Here is a 27,149-nt window from a genome sequence, read left to right as displayed (position 1 = left end):
TACTGAGACTGTTGTGGCCATGGATAGAAGGAAGGGGACTGGATAAAATGACCTTTGAAGGTTGAATATGGTGTCTTTACTTTCCAGAGCACACATCAGGCCTCCAAGTGCTGACTGTCTGAAACCTGGATACGTCACTGAAGGTCCCAGATGCCAGTGGTTACTGACCCACCTTAAAATCTGAATTTCTTAGGAAACGGGCAGACCTTCAGAATTCTACCTGTCAGCTCCCACTGCTGGTGAGCTGTGTGGTGAATTTGCTATAGATGTGCTTCTGATTTGAGCAAGAGTAGAGGCCCCAGAGATGTAACTAGGGCACCTAAGGTCTCTCAAAGGCAGACTTTGGAAAGGCAACTGTTCTCAAGCTGTGTCTGATGAGAAAAGTTGTTCACATCACCAGCTCAGAATCTAAGACAGAAATGGACAGATACTGAAGGGGAGGCTCCAGAGGGAAGAACTGGAGAATGAGTAAAGGATGACAGGGAGTTGTGGCTGCTTCAAGACAGGCTGAGTCTCCTCTCTGCAACCATCTGACCTTTTACCTTGAAGTCCTGGATCTGGTAGCCTTTGCGCAGGGTGATCTGGAAGACATCCATGGAGCTGATGAAAGCTGCCAGCCTTGTCAGGCTCTGCTTGCCACTCCCACCTACACCAACCAGCAGAGCGTTTCCCCGTGGGGACTCCAAGATGCGATTGATATGGCAGCTACAGAGAAGGAAGCAGGCACATGGTGCTTTGATCAGACTTTCTGCAGTGAGAAGCAAGTATAATGGCTTGAGTGGGAGCAGGGGCCTTCCTTGGAGGCATGTCACAGGCTCAGCTGTGGGAAACGTTAATTAGATTATCCCCAAACCCAGCCTCACCTTCTTGCCATAGTTGACTGAAGCCGCCATTGCTTTGCCTTAAGCCACAGCCTCTAGTGAATCAGGGACAGCTTGGGGGAGCCCACGGAAGGCAGCAGGATTGTAGGGGATGACTGATGTGATTGGGAGGGGACTTAGGATTGCTCTTGCTCTTCTTCCCCACCATACCTGACCCCACCAAACCTCCCACTTCAGTTCTTTTGGGCAGGAAGAGGGGATGGAAAAAGAGAAACAGTGGAAAACATACAATTAAAAAAATTCAGGAAAGCCTGGAGGACAAGGCAGGAGCAGAAGTTGGTTCCTCTTCGGAAAGAAGAGAAGGCAAAACCAGTCAGCAGGAGAAGAGCAGGGAGCCCAGACACAGCCCTTATGTCTCCCTCCTTCAATCCTTCCTGGGCGTCGATGCCCTTGTCATGAAGGTTGTGGGTTCTTATTAACGACAGGTAAGACACCTGCATCCCTGGCTTCTGGATTCCTCCCTTCACAGCCTTACTGCTCACCACTCTCAGTGCCCATATTCCTCTCTCCTTGCCCCCAGCAATGGAAGACAATTCCAGGCCTCAGCCCCTTCAGAGGAAATGTAGAAAGTAAAAAAAGTTCTTCTTCAAAGTTTCTCTTCTTGTTAAAGAATACTAATAATAAATGTTAGAAATAATAGTTTGTTTTGAAGACTTTCTTCAAAGCCTTCTTGCTTTTTGCTAATAACTCTTTGTTAAGCCCTATGCTGTGTAGCTTTTAGACATGCTCCCCGGCACGCAGTACATTCGATGTCTTTGTACTTTAATCAAGGTATCTGTGCTAGATGTGCTCACAGGCATGTCCCAGCTCGCAGCCTATGCTCTTTTGGCTTCCTCTTTTCCTTTGTTCTCCATTGCCTTTATCTATTTAGAAAAGTTTTAAATTGTTAACCAATCAAGTTCAGTTTAGATTGTGAAGTCTAGCTCCAACCAACAGAGATCAGACAGCAGTAAAGACCTAATGCGTAGAGAATAAATATGCCTGCCTTTCCTTTGTTCATTGTACTCTCATAGTAAGATGGCTAACGGGAGCACCTTTCTGCAGAAAGTAAAATTGCCTTGCTAAGAAAACAGTTTGTCTGAATGCTAATTTTTCCTTGCGGTACCTAAGAACATTCTGTCTCTAAGAGGAAACCACTCTTTCTGCCCTCCAGCCCTTCTTCAAAGGCCAACCTCCATCAGCCTCTCCTCCAGGATCCACTTCCAATCAAGTCTAATCCCTCTCAGCAGTATCCATATACCTTATACAAAGTGCTACACCCTTTATGAAAATAACCCTGATTTCCTCTTCTTTTCTCATCTTAAAAACATTTAAAAACAATGACTTTGCATTGTACAAAAACATTTAAAAACAATGGCTTTGCATACAATACAGAACAAAAACCACAATTCTACTATTTAGCAATAAACACTACTGACATGAATTATAGGTTCTTCCAGCCTTTTTTTCCTAGTATCCGTCTGCATTTTTATCAATACATATCTGTTTGTATATACATTGATTATACCTGAAAAGTCAATATATTTCATGATACCCAGGCCATTCCCCAGACTAGTTAAGCCAGAATATTGGGGGATGGGACACAGGCATCCTCCAATATAGCAGATCCACCTTTTGATTAACTCTACTTAGGAAAAGTACAAATTGGTGCCATCATTCTGTGCAGCAGTCTCTAAAGATTGTCTTACTGTTCGGCTTAATAGTGTTACTTCTAGAACTTATCCTGAGAATGTAATTAGAGACACAAACTTTTTGAAAATACAGCATTATTTATAACTGTAAAATGTTGGAAATAACATACATATCCAAGAGTAGGCTATTACATATAGGCAACTTATTCTATCCTTATTACCAATATAATGTTGTTATTCTATACAATATCGTTTCACCCTCAAAGGTCTGGTTTAGCTGAATTTTTAATGGCTTAGTGAAACAATCACAGTATATTGCTAAGTGAAAAAAAAATTCAAAACACTGTGTTCAGTATACAAGATGAACTCAATTTTTCACAATTAACATAAATGAACTAAATGTTTGTGAGTCCTCATTGCCCCATCTCTCCTGTGGGGTGTGTTTGCTGCTTGTTGGTGATGGATCTTACACCTAATTTAGTTTTTTGAGATGGAGTCTCACTCTCTCACCCAGGCTGGAGTGCAATGGTGCCATCTCACCTCACTGCAATCTCTGCCTCCCAGGTTCAAGTGATTCTCCTGCCTTAGCCTCCAGAGTAGCTGGGATTACAGTTGCCCACCACCACGCCTGGCTAATTTTTATATTTTTAGTAGAGATAGGGTTTCACCATGTTGGCCAGGATGGTCTCAAACTCCTGACCTCAGGTGATCCACCTGTCTTGGCCTCCCAAATTGCTGGGATTACAGGTGTGAGCCACCATGCCCAGCCTTACATCTAATTTTTTATCTTTCCCAATTTAATGGTAGAAAAATTACCGTTTTTATTTATTTGGTTTCTAGGGATTGAACGTTTTTAAATGTTTATGAAGCATTTTATTATTTTTATTTTGTAAACTTTTTGTTCATGCCCATTGTCTGCTTTCAGTTGAAGTGTTCCTCTCAATTTGTGGAGTCCCCGTTATGTGTGTTTTCAGTTATCGTCCAATTTCTTACCTTTATCTTTTTAAGGTGCTTTAGAAATACAAATATTTTTAGGTTTTAAAATTGGATGTAGTTAAAATGTTTTGACTTAAATATTCAGGACTTATTTATTGACCTATATTCAGTAGTTTTAAGATTTTACTTTTCCACTTTAATTATTTAACTGTGATACTTACACTCTGTCTTATATGTTAGATTTATACTTCCCTTGCTTTCCTATGAAACTAATTTCTAGATGTCTGAGGAGTGCATATACTCATTTTGTATTCTCGGCAGTGATAGCACATTAAAGGTATCTAATACATCTTTGTTAAATTTAAACAGAGCAACCCATGCCTTCTCCTAGCCCCACAAGTGGGGTGATCTACACAATGATTCACTATGCTGGGTGCAAGGGGTTATCTGCTTTGTGTCTGCATGAGATGGTGCCTGATGAAGGGAGAAGCCATGGTGCTAAGGCACCCAGGTCCTCTCCTGATTCAGAAAAGGCGGGGCAGGAAAGGCTTCGTGGAGGAAGGAGAGAGGCAGGCAAAGAGGAGGAGTCGGAGTCCAGCTGGGTTCTCTGGGTCACCCAAACCCCAGCCCTATTCTGAAGGCCTGAACTCAGCTTAGCATGGCCCATGTCGTTCAATATCTCAATGGAAAATGTATCATTAGTGATGAAGTTTCCAGAGAAGTGTGGTTAAGTCTGCAACTGTCAGCACTGGAGTCCAGCTGGGGATTCATTACCAACCTCTGATGAGGGCAAAGAACTCTGCATTTAAATTACAAAATTTAAAAAGAAGATCAATATTCTAAAGGGCTCCTGAGCCAGAAAACCAACGCAGTCTAAGTTAAGTCCATTACTGAATTTCTGGGAGATTAAAAACAATAGCGGAAAATGCATCACAGCACAGCTGGAGGAAGCTGATTTATTGGACTAGACACACATGCACGTGTACACACACACGCATACCCCCTCCACTGCCAGAGAATGGATAAGATTCTCAGGGCACAAAAGAAGTACATTTGAGGGTTTGGCGTCGTCGTTAATGATTGCTAAGTGATTCTAAGAGAAGAAAATATATGTGGGAGTGAAAAAATAGAGAGTCAGAAAAAGATGAATGGAGATTATGCCAAAAGCATGGGGAAAGATCTGGTTTAAAGCTTGGAGAAAAAGCAGAACACAAATCTGCTGAAGTGGTGAAGAAAGTCAGTAGAAAAGTGGTACTACTAAGGAAATAAGGCAATAGCACAAAGAAAAAGACTTTAATATTTACTGACTGCAAAGCGCTTTGCATAGATAGCACCAACCCCACGGTGCAGGCATTCTTACTATCCTAATTTCCCAGGTAAGAAATTTAGGCTTGGGGAAGTTAAGTATTCTTCCCAAAGCAACCCAATCAATTTGTGGCAGAACGAGGATTTGAACTTTGGTTTGGTTTTATCTTCAGAACCTGTGTCCATAACCACTACACAGTGCTCCGTTACTGAGTTTGGCATCCAAGCTGCAGAAAGAGAGAGCAGCAAAGCTGGAGAAGGGTGTAGCAGACTGTAACTAAAGAGATGATGAGAGCTTTGGCTGTGAGAACAAACAACAGGACGGAGTTATCATAAAAATAGGTTCTCATCTTGGTTCCCTGGACCTGTGGGTTCCTGGGAGGGCACACACAACCTCCTTCCTCCTCTGCCCTGTCCTACTCCCACTGCACTCCAGTCTGGGTGACAAAGTGAGACTCCAACTCTAAATAAGCAAATAAATAAATAAAAAGAGAAAGTTGGCCGGCCAGCCACGGTGGCTCACACCTGTAATCCCAGCACTTTGGGAAGCCGAGGTGGGCGCATCACGAGGTCAGGAGATGAGACCATCCTGGCCAGCATGGTGAAACCCCGTCTCTACTAAAATACAAAAAATTAGCTGGGTGTGGTGGCACGCGCCTGTAGTCCCAGCTGCTCAGGAGGCTGAGGCAGGGGAATCACTTGAACCTGGGTGGCTGAGGATGCCGTGGGCCAAGATCGTGCCACAGCACTGCAACCTGGGCAACAGAACAAGACTCTGTCTCAAAAAAAAAAAAAAAAGGAAAGGAAAGACATGGTAGGAGGAGAGATAAAGGAGTCTGGGGAACTGCTGGTCCAGTGAATGAAGTCTTGATGAATTTGAATGAAAGACTAGAGCAGATGAGTTGGAGGGTGGCATGTACGGGTCAGAGAGAGAGATGTCTGAAGTTGGGATTCTGGAGGTGGGTTCCTAGGATAGGAACATGAGAGTGAGGGCTGAGGTGGGCTAGAAGAAAAGACCATGGGAGCCAAGCAGTCCAAGGAACAGAAATAATTGTTAGCTAGATAACAAGAGTGAGTCGAGACATAGGTGAGGAGGAAGGGTGCCAGGCACTAAGGCCACTGGCCGATGATGGAGAGTAATTGGCTTGCTCTCCATCCAAGTGACAAGGAGAAAGTGAGTCAGAAAGGCAGATGACTTGTGCTCAAAAGAACTGGGGTTTGTGAAGGATAAGAGAAGAAAGGACTTAAATGTGCCACTGGGGTGGGGGCTGGGGGTAAGGAGGTTACTTACTCCTCTCTAGGCCCTGGGGCACATAGAATGGGGAAGGAAAAACAGCTTTCCTCAACTCAGGGGTCAGTCAGGTATCAGTAAGAATTCAGCAGTGAAGGGAAGGTTCAGAGAAGCTGAAATGAAGCAGATGTGGCTGCTGAGACAGTGACTGCCTGGTGGGAAGGTGGAAGGATACTGGAGGGCAGTGAGGGCTGGTAATGGGTCAGACTAGGAAATGTAAGAAGCAGGGTAGAGATGGTGTTGGTGTGAGGCTAGACTGTATTGCAGGCCTGGTCATCACTTTCAGTGATTCACTCGATAGCAAAAACACTAAAAGGATACTTAATGTTTGAAATATGTATGTGCTTGAACAAAAACTCTGTATCTCATTTTTTTCAAATGGCCCTTGGACTGAGTGGGGTGGTAATGGAGGTCGTGAGCTGTTCTGGGTCCTGTTTTATGACCTCAAGTGTTTCCTTGGTGTCACTGTGATCGTGTCCTTGGATAGCAAATGGCGGACCTGGAAATGAACCCATTCCTCCCTGAGCTTGACACTGTGCTGCCCCTTAGGGCTAGTGGCAGGAGCTGCAGCTGCTATGCTAGCAGCCATCTTGACCTGAGCTCCTTTCCTGGCTGTATGGAAGTGACTTCAAACAGCCAAAAGAGACCCCTGTCATTGGGAATAGGAAAGAACCGGCGAAGAGGAAGAGGAGAAGCACACTTACACATGGCGCATGGCATCCTCAAAGAGAACTAGGTCCATCACTGTGTTGACTTCATTGTGGTTCTCCAAGGCCTCGACCAGAGTCTGGGTCAAAAGTTCCCAGGACGGTACAGGCATGTACTTGGGCTCACCAATACCATTTGCAAAGTGGCAATACAGGTTTGGGCTTCGGGTCTGCTCCACTGGGTCTTCAATATCCTGGTGATGAGACACAGGAATAAAGGCCCTCCTCATTGACTCCTAGTGCTGGTTCCACAGAGCAGAGACACCTGATTTGCTCTGCACATTCCCTGGAAATTAAACATCAGTGCTATTTCTGACACATCCCCCTCTTGAGAAGCCCTTGCAAGTGGATGTTTCATATCCATCCACCAGCTCCATGAAGTCTCAGGTGATGTTTGTTATTCCTTACAGCCTGAGGATGGGAAGTGGGAGGTGGGATGGGGTCTCCTCACAAGTACAGTAAGAAAGTGCTTCTGTGAGAAGAGTGGATGGGAATGGAAGGGTGGATTTCTCTAAATGGGGGCTCTTTCACCAGTATTGAATGAAGGGGATCATGGCCCAATCACCTCACTTTCTACATGTACATTTCAACAGATCTAGGTCCTCAATCCACAGCAAAGCCATACAATGTCTTTTCCTGAGACATTACACAAGTATGTTGCCAGCCCTGACTTCATAGGTTCAGTCCAGAGGGTTTGGTTTCTGAAGAATGCACTATTAGCCACCCTCAGGTGACTGGTTTATTTATGGTAATCTTAAAGCATTTATGGTAGAACTCCCTACTTATAAAACTTCAGGGCTGTGTGTCAGCTCTCACCCATGGAACAAATGTTACCACGTTGAATAAATACCTAGTATAACTCAATTAATTTGAAAGATAAGGAGTCTATGTCTCTTCACCAGTTTATCCTCTAAGCACTGAAGAGAAAACCATTTTTCTTTCTTTCTTTTTTCTTTTCTTTTTTTTTTTCTTTTTTGAGACTTGAGTCTTGTTCTATTACCCAGGCTGGAGTGCAGTGGCTCTATCTCGGCTCAGTGCAACCTCTACCTCCCAAGTTGAACCGACTCCCCTGCCTCAGCCTCCTGAGTAGCTGGGACTATAGACATCCACCACCACTCCTGGCTAATTTTTGTATTTTTAGTAGAGATGGGGTTTTACCATATTGGCTGGGCTGGTCTTGAACTCCTGACTTTGTGATCTGCCCAGCTTGGTCTCCCAATGTGCTGGGATTACAGGTGTGAGCTACTGCACCCAGCCGAGAAAACGAATTTTTAACTTTCATGTTAGAGAAGACAAAAAGGAACTCCTGGCCTGTCAAAACCCAACTACCTGAGACTGGAGGTAGGAGGGGAAAAATCCGAGAAATAATAGGTTTTCTAAGACAAAAGTAGGAAGTTATGTCAGCCTGAGCAGTGGTCCCTGCCTGTCATTTTTCCCTCCTAAAGTTCAGACTGGAAGACCTACCTGGGAAAGAGGTAACCAGTGTGTTTATTTACTAGCAGGGACATGCCCCAGAGCAGAAGTCACTGCAGGGTTAGCCTTCTAAGCCTACAGGGCAAAAGTCACCAAACCTAACATAGGGAGAGTGAGATGACAGTAACGTCTATAAAGAAACCAGGGCTGCTGCCTGGGTGTAAGAAGAAAGGACTAGAAAGAGTTGAAAATCAAAAAGTTATTACATTTTGAAGGTGGTCTCAAAAATTATAGAAAACTGCAAAACTATTCTGACTTTGCCAGACAGTAACAATAAATGCTCAGACGTTTGGATAAGATGTAAACTCAGTGCAGGAGGGCTATGCTTGCTATTAAGAAAACACATGAAGACTGAGGACTCAATGTGGGAAGGCATTCAACCAGTTTGAGAATGGGGTAACATCCTGGGAATCAGTTCTCATAGCAGTCAATTGACACCAACCATCTAGCGGACGAGGAATCAAAGTGCAGTTTTGAAAAGCCTGGTTTACAAAGACTCTTTGATGAACAAAACAAGTCTTCGATTTTATGATCACAGCCATGCTGTGTAGAAGGCAGAGAGGAAATCAACCAAGTCAGCGAATCAGACATTCCTTAATAGTGATGCCAAATCACACAGGGCCGTGAATCAGAGAAGCTGAAGCTTTGAATAGTGGAAACAGGATTGTATCACTTCGTTGGTGGAAATCTGGCAACTTTTACTTGATACCAATACCAAGATTTGGTGTGACCAAGGGTCACATTTCAAACGTTGGCTGGCATTTCAAACGTTGGCTGGCATTTCAAACGTTGTTGGGGAAGGATAATGGCAATATCTGGGTCTGTGATCAAAAGGCAGTGCCCTTAGTGTACAGACCCACACGTTGAACTCTGTTTGAAAGTCCAAGTGTTATTACTCTGAAGTGCTTGCTCAGACCAAAGTATAAGACAATGAAGATGAATCTGCAGTTCCAACAATGACTACTTGAATTGGCTAACTTTACAATGCTCAGAGAAGGGCATCTGATATGAGGGTCTCAAACATCAGGTCCCAATAACAATGCTGAGAGAAATGGGAGAATTTAGGATGGTTGGCTTAGTAAAAAGCAGACTAAAATAAGTGACTTAAAATGCTGTCTAAACATTCAAAAGGCTGTCACATAGGTTGGGATGGACTGTAAATATCTTCAGAGATAGAGTCAGGATCTCATCAGGAAAAAAAATATGGAGCAAAACCAAACAAGGTGTGAGTATAAGGACAGCATAGCACACCTAAATACAAAATTTGAATATTTCTAATTTCCAGAGGGGACAGACAAGCAGTATGTGTGGAGAAGATGGGGCTTTGGGTATAGAAGGCTCAGTGTTAACTAAGAAATATAATATGATCTTAGGCTGTGCTAATATGTCAGTGCCTCCCAAGTCATAATCCATGGGCCATTCATTATGTAAATTATTAATAGGTTTATAATTAGGTTATAAAAGGAAAGAGTTTTAGGATCCAATACATTTGGGAAATGATATGTGAATTAGAGTAATTCAAGATTTCAGGACTTGAATGTCTTAAATCCACTGTGAATTTCCAAGACAGTCACATACAGTGAAGCATATTCTCAACTCATTTCATGACAGACACTCTTTTTCAAGAAGTATCTTGTAGTAAAACTGTTTAGCAGGACACATTTTGGGAAACACAGGAACAAAACTATAATCTTTAAGAAAAGGGGGAATGACAGGTGAGGGGACGGAAGGCAGCAAACCACACTGCCATGTGTGTACCTATGCAACAATCTTGCATGTTCTTCACATGTACCCCCAAACCTAAAATGCAATAAATAAATAAATAAATATAAAATCTGATTAAAAAAAAAAAAAAAAAGAAAAGGGGGAATGATGATCTTACTTTTGGTCAGATGCTGGCCAGACTATGCAACAAAAAGTCGGGCACCAGGATTTCAGAGGGAGAACTGGTGTGAGAGCAATCAGGAGGACATCAGAGTTCTTTAGGTCTGAGCTAGCACTTAACACAACCCATGTCAGAAGTCGTTAAAAGGATTCAGGCTGTTTGGTCTAGAGAAGAAAGGACTCAGGAAGAGTGAGATAAATGGTATCAAAATATTTGAGAGTTTGGCATGTAGACGTAGGTAGTAGACAGAGAAATAGCTTCTAGATTATTACACCAAATTTTCAGTCTCTAAAATTATTCTAAATGTTCCAAGTTTCAAAATTGCTCCAAATTTCCAGTTATTAACAGCCCCAAAATGGTGACCTTGAGAACAATGGGATCATGCATTTTCAAGGATGCCGGAGTATCATTGGGGTAACCAATCTGAGAAATGCTGCTAGGGGACAAAGTATAATGTGGGGACTTGGATTTGATGATCTCTATGGACCTTTCAACACTGGGATTTTAGGATTAATCTGCATCTATTCTTGCCTCAGCATTTTTTACTGGGCAAAATCATGGCAGAATTTCCTTCCTCACCTGGATTCTGCCCTTTCTTCATTAAAGAGCTAGATTGCATCATTTGTGTGATTATCTGCATCATTATCTTTTTTTTTTTAATACAAAAAAATCCATAGGGCAATACTCACATCAAAAATTTTCTTGAGCACTTCGGTCTGGATTTTATCAAAAAGATCCAAGTCCTTTTCTTCTACCATCTTATCCCGATAAACTCGATTTGATTCATGTAGATAGAGCCTCACGAGATCCTGTGTGGATTTCACACATTCCACAGAGGAGAAGAGAATGCCCTTCAAAGAGAACAGATAAAAAAATAACATTAGTAACCATCCAGAGGTACAATACCTAGGAAAACTTTCTGGAGCATTTTGTCTAACCTGAGATGATGCCTAGGGCTTGTCTTGCTAAAGAGGAGATCGTTCTAGTGGAGGGAACATTTGAAAAGCTGAAAGGGAGTTTGTAAAGAAAGACCCAAGGGTTGCAGTTAGACAGACCTTTCCTCAGATGCTGTCACAACCACTGTGTGACTTGTGACTTTGGGTAACCACTAAGCAACTGTGTGACTTTGGGCAAGGCATGTGACATCTCTGAGCCTGAGTTTGCTCACTTTTCAAAGTGGAATAAAAATACTGACTTCCTAAAGTTGTCTAAATAATCCAAATTAATATGCCTAAGGAAACTAGTATTGCTCATTGTACATACTCGATGCATTGGAATTATTCTTTTGTGTTCATCATAAAAATAACAACTATAGGCCGGGCGCGGTGGCTCAAGCCTATAATCCCAGCACTTTGGGAGGCTGAGGCAGGTGGATCACGAGGTCAAGAGATCGAGACCATCCTGGTCAACATGGTGAAACCCTGTCTCTACTAAAGATACAAAAAATTAGCTGGGCATGGTGGCACGTGCCTGTAATCCCAGCTACTCAGGAGGCTGAGGCAGGAGAATTGCTTGAACCCAGGAGGCGGAGGTTGCGGTGAGCCGAGATCGCGCCATTGCACTCTAGCCTGGGTAACAAGAGTGAAACTCCGTCTCAAAAAAAAAAAAAAAAAAAAAAAAACAACTATAACAGCTATAATTTATTGAAATCAGTTATGTGGACTAGATGCTATCAAAGCCAGCATTGTAGATGCTTTGCCAGATGAAGCTCATTTAATACTCACAATGATCCCATGAAATAATTATTACTAAATTCATTTTGTATAATGTGAAATTGGGACTCAGAAAGAAAACATGCCCCATGTCATAGAGTAAGTTGCCTTCCCTTCAAAATCACACATTTTTGAAACCAGGTCTTCCAGACTATAATGCCCGGAATTCTAACCACTACTTTTTGAATTACCCACAAAGAAAGAAAAAGTGATTTCTCTGCTATATGTCAATTCTACAAGTGCCATTTTGAAAATGGATTCAGGTAACAATTGACGATGTAAAATCAGAACTATAACTCAGGGCTAGAATGGATACAGCTAATCTTGGCGGGTCAGCAATCTATTTATTTATCTCTTGTCAGTTCCCCTTCCTATGTGCCAAAGGGATGGTTTCAGATATTTACCATTCCTTTCAAATTTCTCTGTCATCTTTTTCTGTTACTATTAGCCCAAGTCCTAACCATGTTTTATTTTACTGAAAAGTGGAGGTCACTGATGTTAGAGCCCCTCAGTAACATCCACAGCTTCTCTAAGTTCAATCTCATCTAGGTCTGTGCTTGTTTTCATGGCTTGATTTCGTGTCTTAGAGAGAAAGGGATCATTTAATGCATCTTTACTTAAATTTGCAGAATGATGTGCACATCCATTAGCATAGAATACAGGTCTGATGACAATGTTACTACAGTCTGCTTCCTCATGATCACTCTTATCACTACTTCCCATAAAACCTAGATTCCAGTTTTATAAAATTCCAGTTATGTTCTGAATCTGCACACTTTTCTGTGCCTTCATGCCTTTTAGTTTGCTTGGCATGCTCATATTTGAAGATCCAGTTCATTAGAAACCTCTTGTTGAAGTTGCCCAAGACACTTCCTCCTGTCCAGTGGCATTCCCTCCCATGTGCCTCACATAGCCTTTATGTATACATCTCTATTATAGAAGAAGTTTTAGTGTCTCAAATTGTTTTTAATATTATTTTTGAGACAGAGTCACTTTTTATCACCCAGACTGGAATGCAGTGGTGCAATCTTGGCTTATGGCAGCCTCCACACCCCCAGGTTCAAGCAGTTCTCGTGTCTCAGCCTCCTGAACAGCTGGGATTACAGGCATGCACCACCACACCCAGCTAATTGTATTTTTAGTAGAGATGAGGTTTCACCATGTTGGCTAGGCTGGTCTTGAACTCCTGGCCTCAAGTGATCCACCACCTTGGCTTTCCAAAAGTGCTGGATTACAGGCATGAGCCACTTTACCCATCGTCAAATTATTATTTTTTCTTTGCACAGGTTTGCTACTTTCAGGTGACAGTAAGTGTCTCAAAGGTAGGGAAGTTGACAGACTTTATTTAGGTTGTGGCTCATTCTTATAATTCTATTATTAGTACTTAGTAAATGATAAGACTAAAGGTAATTTCTCAACAGAAACAACAAAGAAAAGAAAACAGCTACCAATCTAGAAATCCAAGCCACCCCTAAAAATTTTTTAAAATATGAAATATATTTTTGGTCCAATTTAAATTGAGAGAGAGTTCTCCAACAGCTATGAACTAAAGTAAATACTATAAAGTAAATACTAAAAGGAGTTCTTCAACCAGAATAAAAATGATTCCAGATGAAAGAACAGAAATGTACAGGTTTAAAGAGCAATGGAAAAGGTAATGTATGTGTAACTCTAAAGGAATGCTGACTTACTAAAATACAGATATTAGTGGGTTTTCAAAATGCAGAGAATTAAAATAAATGATAGCACAAAAGTCAAAGGGAGGTAAATTGTTCCAAGATCCTTGCATTGTATGGCAATTAATAAATATGCTAATTTATAAAAGACAAAAAAATAAAATGATGCCTTTGGTCATCATTAGATGAATAGCAAAAGGATATATACTATGCTAAAAGAGGGAGAAAAATAATAAAAACATGAAATTAGTTTGATAGAATATAAGAAGTGAGAAGAAAGAAGATAGAATAGATAGGATATATTAAACAAATAGCATAGGAGGGAGTCAAGATGGTTGAATAGAGACAACTCTGGTGTACAACACCCAGTGAGAGAGACACAGAAATCGAGAGATCTCCCAGCTTCAACCAAGGTACCAGGTGCATTTGAATGGGTCTGGTCTGATGGTGAGCAAAGCCTAGGCAGGGCAGACTGAGGCAGAGAGGGGTGCTGCTTCACCCAGAAAGTGCATCTGATCAGTGAGTCGGAGGCTCCCTCTCTGGCGCTCTGGTCCAGATACAACACTTCCCCCAAAGCCTCAGCAATACACAGAACAGGGGATCTTTGCCAGTCAAGCCCTGGGAATTACATGAGTAGAGTTGAATAATAATCCAGGACAGTGTCCCAGATTGGCACACAGATCTAAGCAAACGCCTAAGCCCATAAGCCAGTTAGAGATCCTGCGGACTAAGCTATCGCCCCTTCTCCAAGCCTGGAGGGAGAGGGAGCTGAAAGCAGGAAGACAGATGGAGCAGTAGGGTGGGCCTCTCCCCATGACTGGAGTGAGTGAGTTAAAAGAGGGGAAACGGGCGGAGCGGCTGAGTGGGTCCCTCCTCTCCCCCACAAATCCCAAAGGGCTGAAGCACTAACTCTAGTGGGTTATGCAGCCAGTGCCACAGTCTGAGCTGACCCCTGAATGATCCAGCCCTGTGGAGGAAAGACATAACCCTCCATTAAAGGGGTGAGACTAAGCTTCATATAACAAAACACACAGGTAGCAACGGACAGTGTTCTTGACCACCCAGCAGTGCCCCCAGGTCAGCGGAAGAGGTGGGCCTAACCTCCCAGTGTAAACAAAAAAGACACAAGAAGCTTACCTAGTAACCTGAAGGAGTCCCTAGAAACCCAACAGCACCTCAACAGGCAGACAGGCAACCTCATCAAGCAGCTCCCTGACACCACAGCCAAGTCAATCCATGAAGATGGGAAAAAAACCAGTGCAAAAAAGAGGAAATCATCAAAAACCAGAACACCTCTTCTCCTTCAAGGGATCATAACTCCTCAACAACACAGGGACCACAGCCCGAGAAAGAGCACAATGAATTGACAGAAATAGGCTTCAGAAGGTGGATAATAACAAACTTTTCTGAGCTAACAGAACACATTCTAACTCAATGCAAAGAAACAAAAAACCTTGAAAAAAGATTAGATGAAGTGCTAACTAGAATAACCAGCTTAGAGAAGAACATAAACCACTTGATGGAGTAGAAAAACCCAGCATGAGAACTATGTAAAGCAAACACAAATTTTAATAGCTGATTCAATCAAGCAGAAGAAAGGATATCAGAGATTGAAGATCAACTCAATGAAATAAAAAGAGAAGGCAAGATGAGAAAAAAGAGTGAAAAGAAATGAACAAAGCCTCCAGGAAATATGGGATTATGTGAAAAGACCTATCTACGCTTGGTAAGTGTACCTGAATATGATGGGGAGAATGAATCCAAGCTGGAAAACATGCTCCAGGATATCATCCAGGAGAACTTTCTGAACCTAGCAAGGCAGTCCAACATTCAAATCCAAGAAATACAGAGAACTCCACAAAGATATTCCTCAAGAAGAGCAACCCCAAGGCACATAATCATCAGATTCACCAGGTTGAAACAAAGGAAAAAATGTTAAGAGCAGCCAAAGAGAAAGGTCAGGTCACCCACAGAGGGAAGCCAGTCAGGCTCACGGTGGATCTCTTGGCAGAAACCCTACAAGCCAGAAGAGAGTGGGGCCAATATTCAACATCCTTAAAGAAAAGAACTTTCAATCCAGAATCTCATATCCAGCCACACTAAGCTTCATAACTGAAGGAGAAATAAAATCTTTATGGACAGGCAATTACTGAGAGATTTCATCATCACGAGACCTGCCCTATATATAAGAGCTCCTGAAAGAAACACTAAGCATGGAAAGGAATAAGTACCAGCCACTGCAAAAGCACACAAAATAGCAAAGACCAAAAATGCAATGAGTCAACTAACGGACAAGAAAACCAGCCAGTAACAAAATGGCAGGATCAAATTCACACATAACAATGCTAACATTGAATGTAAATGGCCTAAACGCCCCAATCAAAAGACACAGACTGGCAAACTGGATAAAAAGTCAGAACCCATTGGTGTGCTGTATTCAGGAAACCCATCTCACATACAAAGACACACACAGACTCAAAATAAAGGGATGGAAGAAAATTTACCAAGCAAATGGAGAACAAAAAAAAGCAGGAGATTGAAATCCTAGTCTCTGATAAAACGGACTTCAAACCAACAAAGATCAAAAGAGACAAAGAAGGGCATTATGTAATGGTAAAAGGATCAATCCAACAAGAAGAGCTAACTATCTTAAATATATATGCACCCAACACAGAAACACCCAGATACCTAAAGCAAGTTCTTAATGACCTAAAACGAGATTTAGACTCCTATGCAATAATAGTGGGAGACTTCAACACTCCACTGTCAATATTAGATGGATCAATGAGAGAGAATTAACAAGGACATCCAGGACTTGAATGCAGAGCTGGACCAAGCGGACCTAATAGACATATATAGAATGCTCCACCCCAAATCCACAAAATATACATTTTTCTCAGCACCACATCACACTTACTCTAAAACTGACCACATCGTTGGCAGCAAATCATTCCTCAGCAAATGCAAAAGAATGGAAATTATAACAAACAGTCTATCAGACCACAGTTCATCAGATTAGAACTCACAATTAAGAAACACACTCAAACCTGCACAACCACTTGGAAACTGAACAACTTGCTTCTGAGTGTCTACTGGATAAACAATGAAATGAAGGCAGAAATAAAGATGTTTTCTGAAACCAATCAGAATGAAGAGGCAACTTACCAGAATCTCTGGGACACCTTTAAAGCAGTTTCAAGAGGGAAATTTAGAGCAATAGATGCCCACATGAGAAAAAAGGAAAGATCTAAAATTGACACCCACTCATCAAAATGGAAAGAGATAGAGGAGTAAGATAAAAAAACAACTCAAAAGCTAGCTGAAAACAAGAAACAACTAAGATCAGAGCAGAACTGAAGGAGATTGAGACACAAAAATCCTTCAAAAAAATCAAGAAATCCAGGAGCTGGTTTTTTGAAAAGATCAACAAAATAGACTGCTAGCAAACTTTCAGACTAATAAAAAAGAAAAGAGAGAAGAATCAAATAGATGCAATAAAACAAGATAAAGGGGATATCATCACTGATCCCACAGAAATACAAACTACCATCAGAGGTTACTACAAACAGCTCTATGCACATACACCAGTAAACCAGGAAGAAATGGATAAATTCTTGGACACTTGTACTCTACCAAGACTAAACCAGGAGGAAGTTGAAACCCTGAATAGACCAATAACAAGAGCTAAAGTTGAGGCAGGAATCAATAGCCTAACAACGAAAAAAAGTCCAGGCCCAGATGAGTTCACAGCCAAATTCCACCAGACGTACAAAGAGGAGCTGGTTCCATTCCTTCTGAAACTATTCCAAACAACACAAAAAGAGGGAATCCTCCTTAACTCATTTTATGAGACCAACATCATCCTGATACCAAAACCAGGCAGAGACACAACTAAAAAAGAAAACTTCAGGCCAATATCCATGATGAACATCGATGCAAAAATCTTCAATAAAATACTGGCTAACTGAATGCAACAGCACATCAAAAGCTTATTTATCACGATCAAGTAGGCTTCATCCCTGGGATGCAAGGCTGGTTTAACATACACAAGTCCATAAACGTAATCCATCACATAAACGGAACCAAAGACAAAAACCACATAATTATCTCAATAGATGCAGAGAAGGCCTTCAACAAAATTCAACAGCACTTCACGCTAAAAACTCTCAATAAACTAGGTATCAATGGAATTTATCATAAAATGATAAAAGCTACAGCCAATAACATACTGAATGGGCAAAAGCTGGAGTAACTCCCTTTGAAATCAGGTACTAGTCAAGGATGCCCTCTCTCACCACTCCTATTCAATATAGTATTGGAAGTTCTAGCCAGAGCAATCAGGCAAGAAAAAGAAATAAAGGGTATTCAATTAGGAAAGGAGGAAGTCAAATTGTCTCTATTTGCAGATGACATGATTGCATATTTAGAAGACCCCATCATCTTAGTCCTAAATCTTCTCAAACTGATAAGCAACTTCAGCAAAGTCTCAGGATACAAAATCAATCTGCAGAAATCACAAGCTTTCCTGTATACCAATAACAGACAATCAGAGAGCCAAATCAAGAGTGAACTCCCATTCACAACTGCTCCAAAGAAAATAAAATACCTAGGAATACAATTAACCAAGGATGTAAAGGACCTCTTCAAGGAGAATTACAAACCACTGCTCAACGAAATAAGAGAGGACACAAACAGATGGAAAAACATTCCTTGCTCATGGTTAGGAAGGATCAATATCGTGAAAACGGCCATACTGCCCAAAGTAATTTATACATTCAATGCTATCTCCATCAAGCTATCAATGACCTTCTTCACAGAACTGGAAAAAATCACTTTAAACTTCATATGGAATCACAAGAGAGCCCACATAGCCAAGACAATCCTAAGCAAAAAGAACAAAGCTAGAGGCATCACACTGCCAGACTTCAAACTATACTACAAGGCTACAATAATCAAAACAGCATAGTACTGGTACCAAAACAGAGACATAGACCAATGGAACAGAACAGAGGCCTCAGAAGCAACACTGCACATCTACAACCATCAGATCTTTGATAAACCTGACAAAAACAAGCAATAGGGAAAGGACTCCATGTTTAATAAATGGTGTTGGGAAAACTGGCTAGCAATGTACAGAGAGCAGAAGCTGGACCGCTTCCTGTCACCTTACACTAAAATTAACTCCAGATGGATTAAAGATTTAAACATAAAACCTAATACGAACATTGTTCCAGGCAGAAGCTAAGGTTAGGTTGCTTCTGGTAAATGGAGCATAACTGATACTTCTCCCTTCAGTTCTGTCACTTATGAGCAGTGTAGATTTGATCAAACAACTTAAACTCCTTTTTTTATTTGAAAAATCCACCTAGTAACACTCTCACTTCATAGTGCTGCAGTAATTTTTTTTTACATATGAATGTATATGTGTGTGTGTGTGTGTGTGTGTGTGTGTGTGTGTGTGTGTATTTTAAGGAATAAAATACGTATACATACAAAGTATATATGTCTACATAATATACGCATACATTTATTACTATAATATAGATATATATATACACATAAATATATATGTATTTTAAGGAATTGGCTCACATATTTATGGAGGCTGGTAAGCCCGAAACCTGCAGGATAGGTCTGCAGGCTGGAGACCAAGGATAGAGTTATGTAGCAGCTCCAGTTTGCAGACAGTCTGGAGGCAGAATTCCCTCTCCTGTGGGGACCTCAGTCTTTTGTCTCTTAAGACCTTTAACTGAGCAGTAATATTTAAGAGAGAGATTACGTGGTGAAAAAGTCTTTCTCAATGAATGCTCAATAAATGGGTGCTGGTTGTGGGTAAGCACAAACTTTGCTGCTGTCCAGTCCTGAGGGCTGCAGAGAGGCAGGCTTTACAGACTCAGAGTCAAGTCCCTCTTGCTGCCTTCACCATCACATGCTTAGTTTCCCCATTGGAAATTCAGATGAGTATAGAATGGTGTGGTAGAAAGTCATCCAGGCCAGGGCCCTAAAGACCTAGATTCCAGTTCCTTTACTGGCTTCCTTGTGCTCCTGGGAAAATATATATGATTTATATGGGTCTCTGTTTTTACTTTTTAAAATGAGTTAATGTTTGGGAGCTACATCTGATCCAGGAGTGGTATCCTGAACTAGCCTAGATGTGTCCTCAGAGACTTATCCTTCTGAGGGGCTCAGTGATTCCACCTGCAGATGAAGTGTTCCTGGTACACAGCTCTTGAGTCTCTGAACCAGGGTTTAGTAGGTTTCTGCTCCTTACAATCAGGAGTTCTGGCTGGAACAAGCTGGCCCTATGTCGTCAGCGTCTGGATCTTTGCTGGTTTGGGTCAAAGTTCTACCTGCACAATTGGTCTGGGAAATTAATTCCAATTACATGGCTCTCATTGGATGGTGATGTCACTCCCTGATCTCTTCACGTTGACATTTCTCTATGGGTATGGCCTCTGCTTGGTGTAAAAGGCATGCTTCCCTCAATAGTAACCCAATGCTATCTTGGGGGAAGGTCTCTCTGTAAATGAGCTTCTGCAGATTCTTGTCCAGAATGGGAGAGTTACGGACTTGGCTACGTTAGGATGCCATATCTGATCAGAAGGAAGAAAGGGGCTGGGTTTGCTAGATGGCCCTCTAGAGACTTTGATAGTGATGGGTCAAGCAATTAGAAGCAGTGGGCAGAGATATGCCATCACCATTTGGATGAGTAGTTGGAAGGATCTGAAACAGCTTTGGCCTAGAAACGAAACTGGGAATTTTAGGACTGAGGCCCTCTCAGGGGTTGGCCTATGGCATCTTAGGAGTATGATGATGTGGCTTTTGAGGAAGCAGAGCTATCTTGCATGGTTTGGGGAACATTCGTTTTCATCCCAAGATCAGTAGGTGTACCAATGGGAGATCCAAAATAGTTCTCTCTTTCTTTCTTTTGAGTCATTTTTCTTCTCAGGCATACTGGACTCACTATGATGTTGAGCCTTCTGCAGCCCCCAGGAAGCAACTCAGAGATGCATGCTGCTTACTGAGAAATAATTTAATTGGCAAAAGAAACTCTATTTTGTTGAGGGCCTTCCTGATGGAGCTCATGACACTGTGTGTACCTGCTTATGTTCATGATTGCATATGAACAGTGGCTTTGCCTGTGCCTAAGAGCTGGGCATTAACTACTTATTTTTATTAAGAATCGAAGTTTCTGGATAATCACGAAGTCACTAGGGTGTCTTGGAGCTGAAGAACTCACCTGGAAAATGTTGGCAAAATCTCTGAGGTTGAAGATGTAGTGGAATTTGATTGCTGTCGGTAGGAATGTGGTAGCAATTTTCTGGTGGAAGGTGAGGGCCAGATTGATCAGTGGGGGGATGGATTTCTGCAGGGATGCTGGGAAGTTTCTGAGCTTTAGATGCCGAGTGAGGATGATGCTGTAGATAGAGGACAGGGCATCTGCCCCCGGGAAGGAGAGGACAAACACGCTGAAGTGACGCTGCACAGGAAACAAAGGCATGAGATCAACATCCTTCACCCTGGCGTAGAAAATACCTCTTCTGAATTTGGAGATAACAAAAAATTCTTTCTTTCTTTCTTTTTTTTTTGAAATGGAGTTTTGCTCTTGTTGCCCAGGCTGGAGTGCAATGGCGTGATCTCAGCTCACCACAACCTCTGCCTCCCTGGTTCAAGTGATTCTCCTGCCTCAGCCTCCCAAGTAACTGGGACTACAGGAGTGTGCCACCACACCCAGTTAATTTTTGTATTTTTAGTAGAGACAGGGTTTCACCATGTTGGCCAGGATGGTCTCAATCTCTTGACCTCGTGATCTGCCTGCCTCGGCCTCCCAAAGTGCTGGGATTACAGGCGTGAGCCACCGCGCCCAGCCGAAGAATTCTTTTATGGCCTTTGAATCGATACTTTGGTCTATCTCTCATGCTATGCCCAAATTTAGGTTTAACCTAAAATGACTGCGAGAATAACAGGCAAAGCATCTTCAGTCAAAGATGGTAGCTTGGGGCAGTAGGAAGAGAACTAACCTTGGGACTCAAGATTCTCTGAGTCCAAATCTGAATTTGAAACTGTGAAACTATATGGCCTTGGGAAAGTCATTTATCTCTCTGAAGTTCCCTCATCTGAAGAATGAAGGATCAAATCAGATGAACACTATGACTCCTTCTAGCTCTTGAGACTCTGGGTCTAGGAGTTTCTCTTTTCCCCTAGAGATGCAATTTGGCATTCTATCTGATTTACCATTTTGAGAGGCTACATTGGGAAAAATGCCAATTATTACTTATAATAATCAAGGGGCATCAGCCTTAGTAAGGTAGGATTAGGACCCGGGTCCCATGGCTCCTCCTGTACCTGAAGCCGTGGGTTGATGGTGAAGCTGCCTGCTGTGGGGTTCATACAGGACACATACTGTACATTTGTGATCTCCTTTAGGGACAGCTTGCTCCGATCATACCTGGAACAGTCAGAAACTATAGGTGAAAGGTGTCTGAGAACCGATGCAGGTGAGTACTTTGTCTGGGCTGAGGTAGGATGTGCCCTACTGGTATGCGTTTGGGTGATAAAAAAAAAAAATGTCTAAATCCACTGGGCAGAGACTGAGAAGAGATAAGAGCCTAGGACAAATTCTCAAGGGACCTCAGTATTTAAGGAAATAGCATAGGAGGAAGAGTCCAAAAGACAGACAAAATGGTAGGAGAAAAATCAGGAGTATGTGCCATACGAAAAGGCAAATGAAGCCAGTATTTCCAAAAGAAGAGAGCGGTCAACCACATCAAGGGCTGCAGAGAGAATAAGAAAGGTAGTGACACTAGCAGGGGAGTCTAAGGGAGATAACGCAGTCATGGATTCTTAGTTTCTATTTTTGGTTGGACCAGTAATGCCCCTTTCTCATCCCTCTTTTCTGCGTATCACTATAGACAGAAACTGAAAACCATGGCTTCAGGCTGCTAGAAACCTAAAACAAAAGAAAACAGAGCAACGACAACAAAATGAGGTGGCTGGGCAAGCTTGCAAAGAATGTCTTGGATTTTGCAATAATGATTAGCAAGAACAGTTCAGTAAAGTGGAGGGAACAGAAATCAAATAATAGTGAGTTGAGGAGTGAGTGGGAGATAAGGGAGTAGGGACGGAAGAGTAATTAGAAAGTAATTTTTTAACCCTCTAAGAGAGGAAATTTAGAAAGTAATTTTTTAACCCTTTAATAGAGGAAATTTATGCAAGTTTATTTATATTTATTTATTTATTGTTTTGAGACGGATTCTTGCTCTGTTACCCAGGCTGGAGTGGAATGGCACAATCTCTGCTCACTGCAACCTCTACCTTCTGAGTTCAAGCCATTCTCCTGCCTCAGCCTCCCAAGTAGCTGGGACTACAGGCATGCGCCACCATACCTGGCTAATTTTTGTATTTTTAGATGGAATTTTACCATATTGGCCAGGCTGGTCTTTAACGCCTGATCTCAAGTGATTGGCCACCTTGGCCTCCCAAAATGCTGGAATTATAGGCACGAGCCTCCGCACCTGGCCTGTTTATGCAAGTTTAAATGATGTGAAGCAGCTAATGAGGAGATGGGGCCTGATCCATAAAGTGAGCACTTCAGGAGTGGAAGACAGTGGAATGAAGAGGCTGGTGGATGATTTGGCCTTAGGTAAGATGTAACAGGGGGGTGGAGGAGGGATGCATGGGGACACAGTAAGATGTATAGATGTGGAAGCAAGAAATGGAGGCTGTGTCTGTGTTCTTTCAGAAGGCAAGGCCATCAGCTGAGGTGTGGTGGGAAGATGAAAGGGAGGGAAGATGGAATGAAACAGACATTTCTGAGAGTGGACATACTAAGGCCATGTGGTAGAACTTCCAGGAGCTTTCTACTTCCCATTTAAGGTTTGTGACCACGACTGTAAAGTAAAACCAGTTAGCTTGACTGTAATTACTGCCCGTGAAATTAAGCTGCTCAAATGTCAGTGTGGAGAGTGTGGACGGATGCATATGCCAGGCATCCAATAAAGATTTTGGGAAGAAAGGAAAGGCAACTCAAGTTGCCATCATAACTATCATTCTTCTCTATGAATTATCTCTTCTCACTCTTTTTCAGCAGCAGATTCAGTGTGAGGTAGAAAGGTGAGTCAAAGTTCTCTCAAATCAGTGACTTGCTTTTTTTCCCCTAGTATGTTCAGACCTTTTGTCATTAAAAATTATGCTGTTGAAAAGAGATTCTATCTAGCCCTCTGAGTTGCCCTGAGGGACTGAGGCTGGAAGGTCTGCAGATACCTGTGCATGGTACCGGATGTGAGGTGTTACCATTGAAGTGCAAGCCCAGTGCTGTGGGGCCATTGTGTAGGGGGACTGGTTAATTCCACTTCGGGCACTTGAAGAAGGCAACTTCAGAGATGAGACTTGAAGCAAAAAGTAGGCTTTTTACCTTAGATGAGAGCTCAGTGTTTTCTCTGACTAAACTTTTCATGTGAATATAAATGCCCCTATTTGATGGAACCAGTCTGGGAAATAGAGAATTGTACAGAAATGTAGTTTCCCACAAAGATTCTCATCTGGGACCTGAGCTACACTGAGGTTTGCCATTCAGGCCAAATAGAGACTGGCCTTCAGCCCTGCCTTAGGTTCTGCCCACTTGTGCCAGTCCCCCCCCGTAGGTGCTCTTACCAGTGGCCATAGTCCAGATGCTGCCGGATGATGGTGTGGGGCTGCACCGTCCCGTAGGCATCCACCTCAGGCATGTTCATGTCATCAATGAAATAGATGAGCTTCTTGTTGCCTGGAGGGCCATAGTTTCTGCCACCCTTCTTTTCTAGAGGCTTCTCCAGGACAGCTGGGGAGAGAGAGCCAGTCAGTGAGAAAAGGAAGGTCACCCTTCAGATGCCAGTACTAAGACAGCAAAGATATCAAAGACAAGCCATGGTGTTGCCTGTGTGTGTGTAAAAGACAGGAACAAAAAAGACAACAATAGTAGCAGCCACCACTGCTCCTAAACAGGCATTCTGCAGGACCAGAAAGTGAAACTGAAATTTCTAGGCAGTAATAGGGACTGAACACCTCACCGTGTATGTGCATGGTGCTAAGTTTTTACAAATTTAATGATCTCATTTAATCCTTGTAACAAAGCTATGAGATTACTATCATCCCGTTTTACAGATGAGAAAACTGAGGCCTAAAAGAATTCAGAAACTTTACAAAGGCAGGATACAAATCACAGCGGTTAAAGCTCAAAGACCATGCTGCTTCTGTCATACTTGTGGTCTCCAGTTTTCTTTGTTTATAAACTAAAAATGGAAAATATCTTTACAGTTCCAAGGTCAGGTACTTCACTCCAAGAAAGCTTACAAATAGCAGAATCCTGGTTAGAACTGTCCTCTCTACCGAAGGTGGCAAAAATGTATAAAGTCTGCTGCTCTCCTTCCAGGGTTGGGTAGATGCCCTTTCCTCTCCCAGGCTGTAAGAGAGGCAGCAATAGGTGTTTTGCCAACAGTGTTCACAGAGAATTCATCTCATGGGGTTGTCCATAGCAGGTTGTAGAAAAAACAGCCTCAGAGAATTTCCCAGGTGTTTCCAGTGTCATGAATGGTGCTCTTAGGTTTCCTGGCTCTCTGTCTGAGCACCTTGGTGCCTTTCCAGAGACAGATTCTCTCTTCTGGAGTGCTTTCTTCAATTATTAAGCCAATGGAAGGAATCTAACAGCAGTTTTCCAGCATGACAGGACTTGCTTAGAACAAACTTAATAGGGTGGAGATACATGTGTTTTTTTCCAGTAAAGCAATGAAATATTTATGAATTGCAAGAACCAACACTTCCTGTTACAGCTGGAAGCTCTAAGAACCATCTGATTCCTTCTCTTGAAAAACAAGTTTGTAAACAAGGAGAAAGTGTCAATAGACATATGAAGGTGACAGATAGAAAGAAGTTCTTTCAAGAAGCTTGAATATTCTAATTTTCTGGTCCTGAGTTAAATTAAGTGTTTCAAATATGAATGAAATTTAAATTTAATTAGCATCCAATTAACATACACTATCAACCAATTAATCACACAACACCTTCTTCCCCCACAAAGATATAACAACTATATGTGAGATCTGTCAAAATGAAATATAATTAATGGGTTGACAAGGACATGCTTTTGAGAACAGTTCTAATAGGAAATTCTCTCCTTAGAAAGATTTGTTTCTCCTCCTCGAAAGGCAATGATACTCAAATCAACCCCTGGAATTAAGCAGACCCTGTAATTTGGGTTGATTAAGCTCTTTATGCTTTTAAAGGATCATTGAGGAGAAAACCATGTCAGTTCGTAAGAAGTGGTCATGAAGCGCATGGGATTATCTCAGGCGGATGGTATTAAGTTCTCCAGAGAAAGGAAGTGTCTGCCAGGAAAGACAGGCACATTTTTTATCTCTTCTTGGCCACGCTCTGCTCCATGTCACACGCCATCTCCACTGCTACCCTCCTTGTCCATCTGCTCTCACCTGGTAACTACGCATCTTCCTAAATGATCTTCCAGCATTTGTCCTAGCCTCTCTACACTATATTCTCAAAACAGCAGACAGGGATACCTTTGTGAAACATGAACTGGATATGTCCGTCCTGTTTCAAGCCCTCCAAGTGGCATCCCATATCATTTGGGGCGAAAGCCAGTTTGTTGACTTCCACTAAACTTGCATCTTTGTTTTGCTTTCCTGTTCTCCTCCCCACACTCTGCTCCAGCCACACTGTTTCTGATTCATTAGTCACTCACTGCCTCAAGGCCTTTTCTCTGGCTGTTTCCCCTGCCTCCAATCCTCTTCTTCCAAATGCCAACAGGTGTTTATTTACCCAGGTGCTCTTTTTTCCAGTAAGGTCTTCCCTGGTATGCTCCCTAAAGTTCAAAGCCCCACCTGCTATCTTCTGCCCCAGCTCTACATCTCCTTCCAGTGCTTGTTACCACTTAATATCCTATATCTTTACTTACTTACCTCATGTATTACCCCATCCATCCCCTCAACACTAGAGGCTAAACCCCATGAGGACAGGGATTTTACTGTTTTTCTCACTGTCGTAACCCCTGGACCTAGGGCATTATCTAGCATATAGTACGGTGTTCAAAAATCATTTATTAAATTAAGGAAGGAATGAATGTATTTTATTATTATTACAAACCCAATGAAAGTAAAGAAACTATAGATAGGTTAAAAAAAAGTCTTTACCTATATCATTGGGTTGTAAAAATAATAAAATACATTCATTCCCCATTTGCAATTAAGGACATAGAAGCTAAGGCAGATTAAATACCTCGCTGGAATGAGAATCCAGGTTTTTAGATATTCTCTCCTTAGAAAGACTAATTCCAAAGCTTCTCCATGTACCCAGCAAAAGAGCCCTTGTAAGCCTCCATTCCCACCCTCCCTGACAATTCTAGTTCCAGTGATTCCTCCAGTCCCTGAACCTTGGAGGATTCATTAATTTATCATGAAGCATTACTAGTGACTGAGTGCTTGACATGCATTATAGCACTGACCCTCACAGAGCCCTATCACGTCTTATCATTACCTCTTAAAAGTCTTTGAACACATGATAAAACTGAGGCTTAGAGAAATTTAGCGATTTTATCCAAGGTCAAACAACTACTAAGTGTCAAAGCCAGGATTTTAACCCAGGTCTGCCTGGCTATGGAACCT

At 42.0% G+C, this 27,149-nt stretch overlaps 1 protein-coding gene across 9 annotated transcripts in view; it reads right to left on the bottom strand.

The window, feature by feature from the left end:
- The window catches only part of DNAH9 (dynein axonemal heavy chain 9), a 346,949-nt gene that overhangs the window by 149,510 nt on the left and 170,290 nt on the right, over positions 1–27,149 (bottom strand). For all 9 annotated transcript variants that reach the window (XM_039476345.2, XM_074388185.1, XM_010339862.3 and 6 more), the window contains 6 exons: positions 24,151–24,316; positions 21,844–21,946; positions 20,738–20,977; positions 10,799–10,960; positions 6,749–6,945; positions 543–705 (listed from right to left, as the gene is read on the bottom strand). In XM_039476345.2, the coding sequence (XP_039332279.2) occupies positions 543–705; positions 6,749–6,945; positions 10,799–10,960; positions 20,738–20,977; positions 21,844–21,946; positions 24,151–24,316 (1,031 nt within the window). The remainder of the gene's footprint in view (positions 1–542; positions 706–6,748; positions 6,946–10,798; positions 10,961–20,737; positions 20,978–21,843; positions 21,947–24,150; positions 24,317–27,149) is intronic.

This window comes from Saimiri boliviensis, chromosome 17 (assembly GCF_048565385.1).
Source record: "Saimiri boliviensis isolate mSaiBol1 chromosome 17, mSaiBol1.pri, whole genome shotgun sequence".
NCBI classification, from domain to species: Eukaryota; Metazoa; Chordata; class Mammalia; order Primates; family Cebidae; genus Saimiri; species Saimiri boliviensis.
The sequence above is the reverse complement of the archived record's forward strand: the minus strand, read 5'-3'. Positions and strand labels throughout refer to the sequence as shown.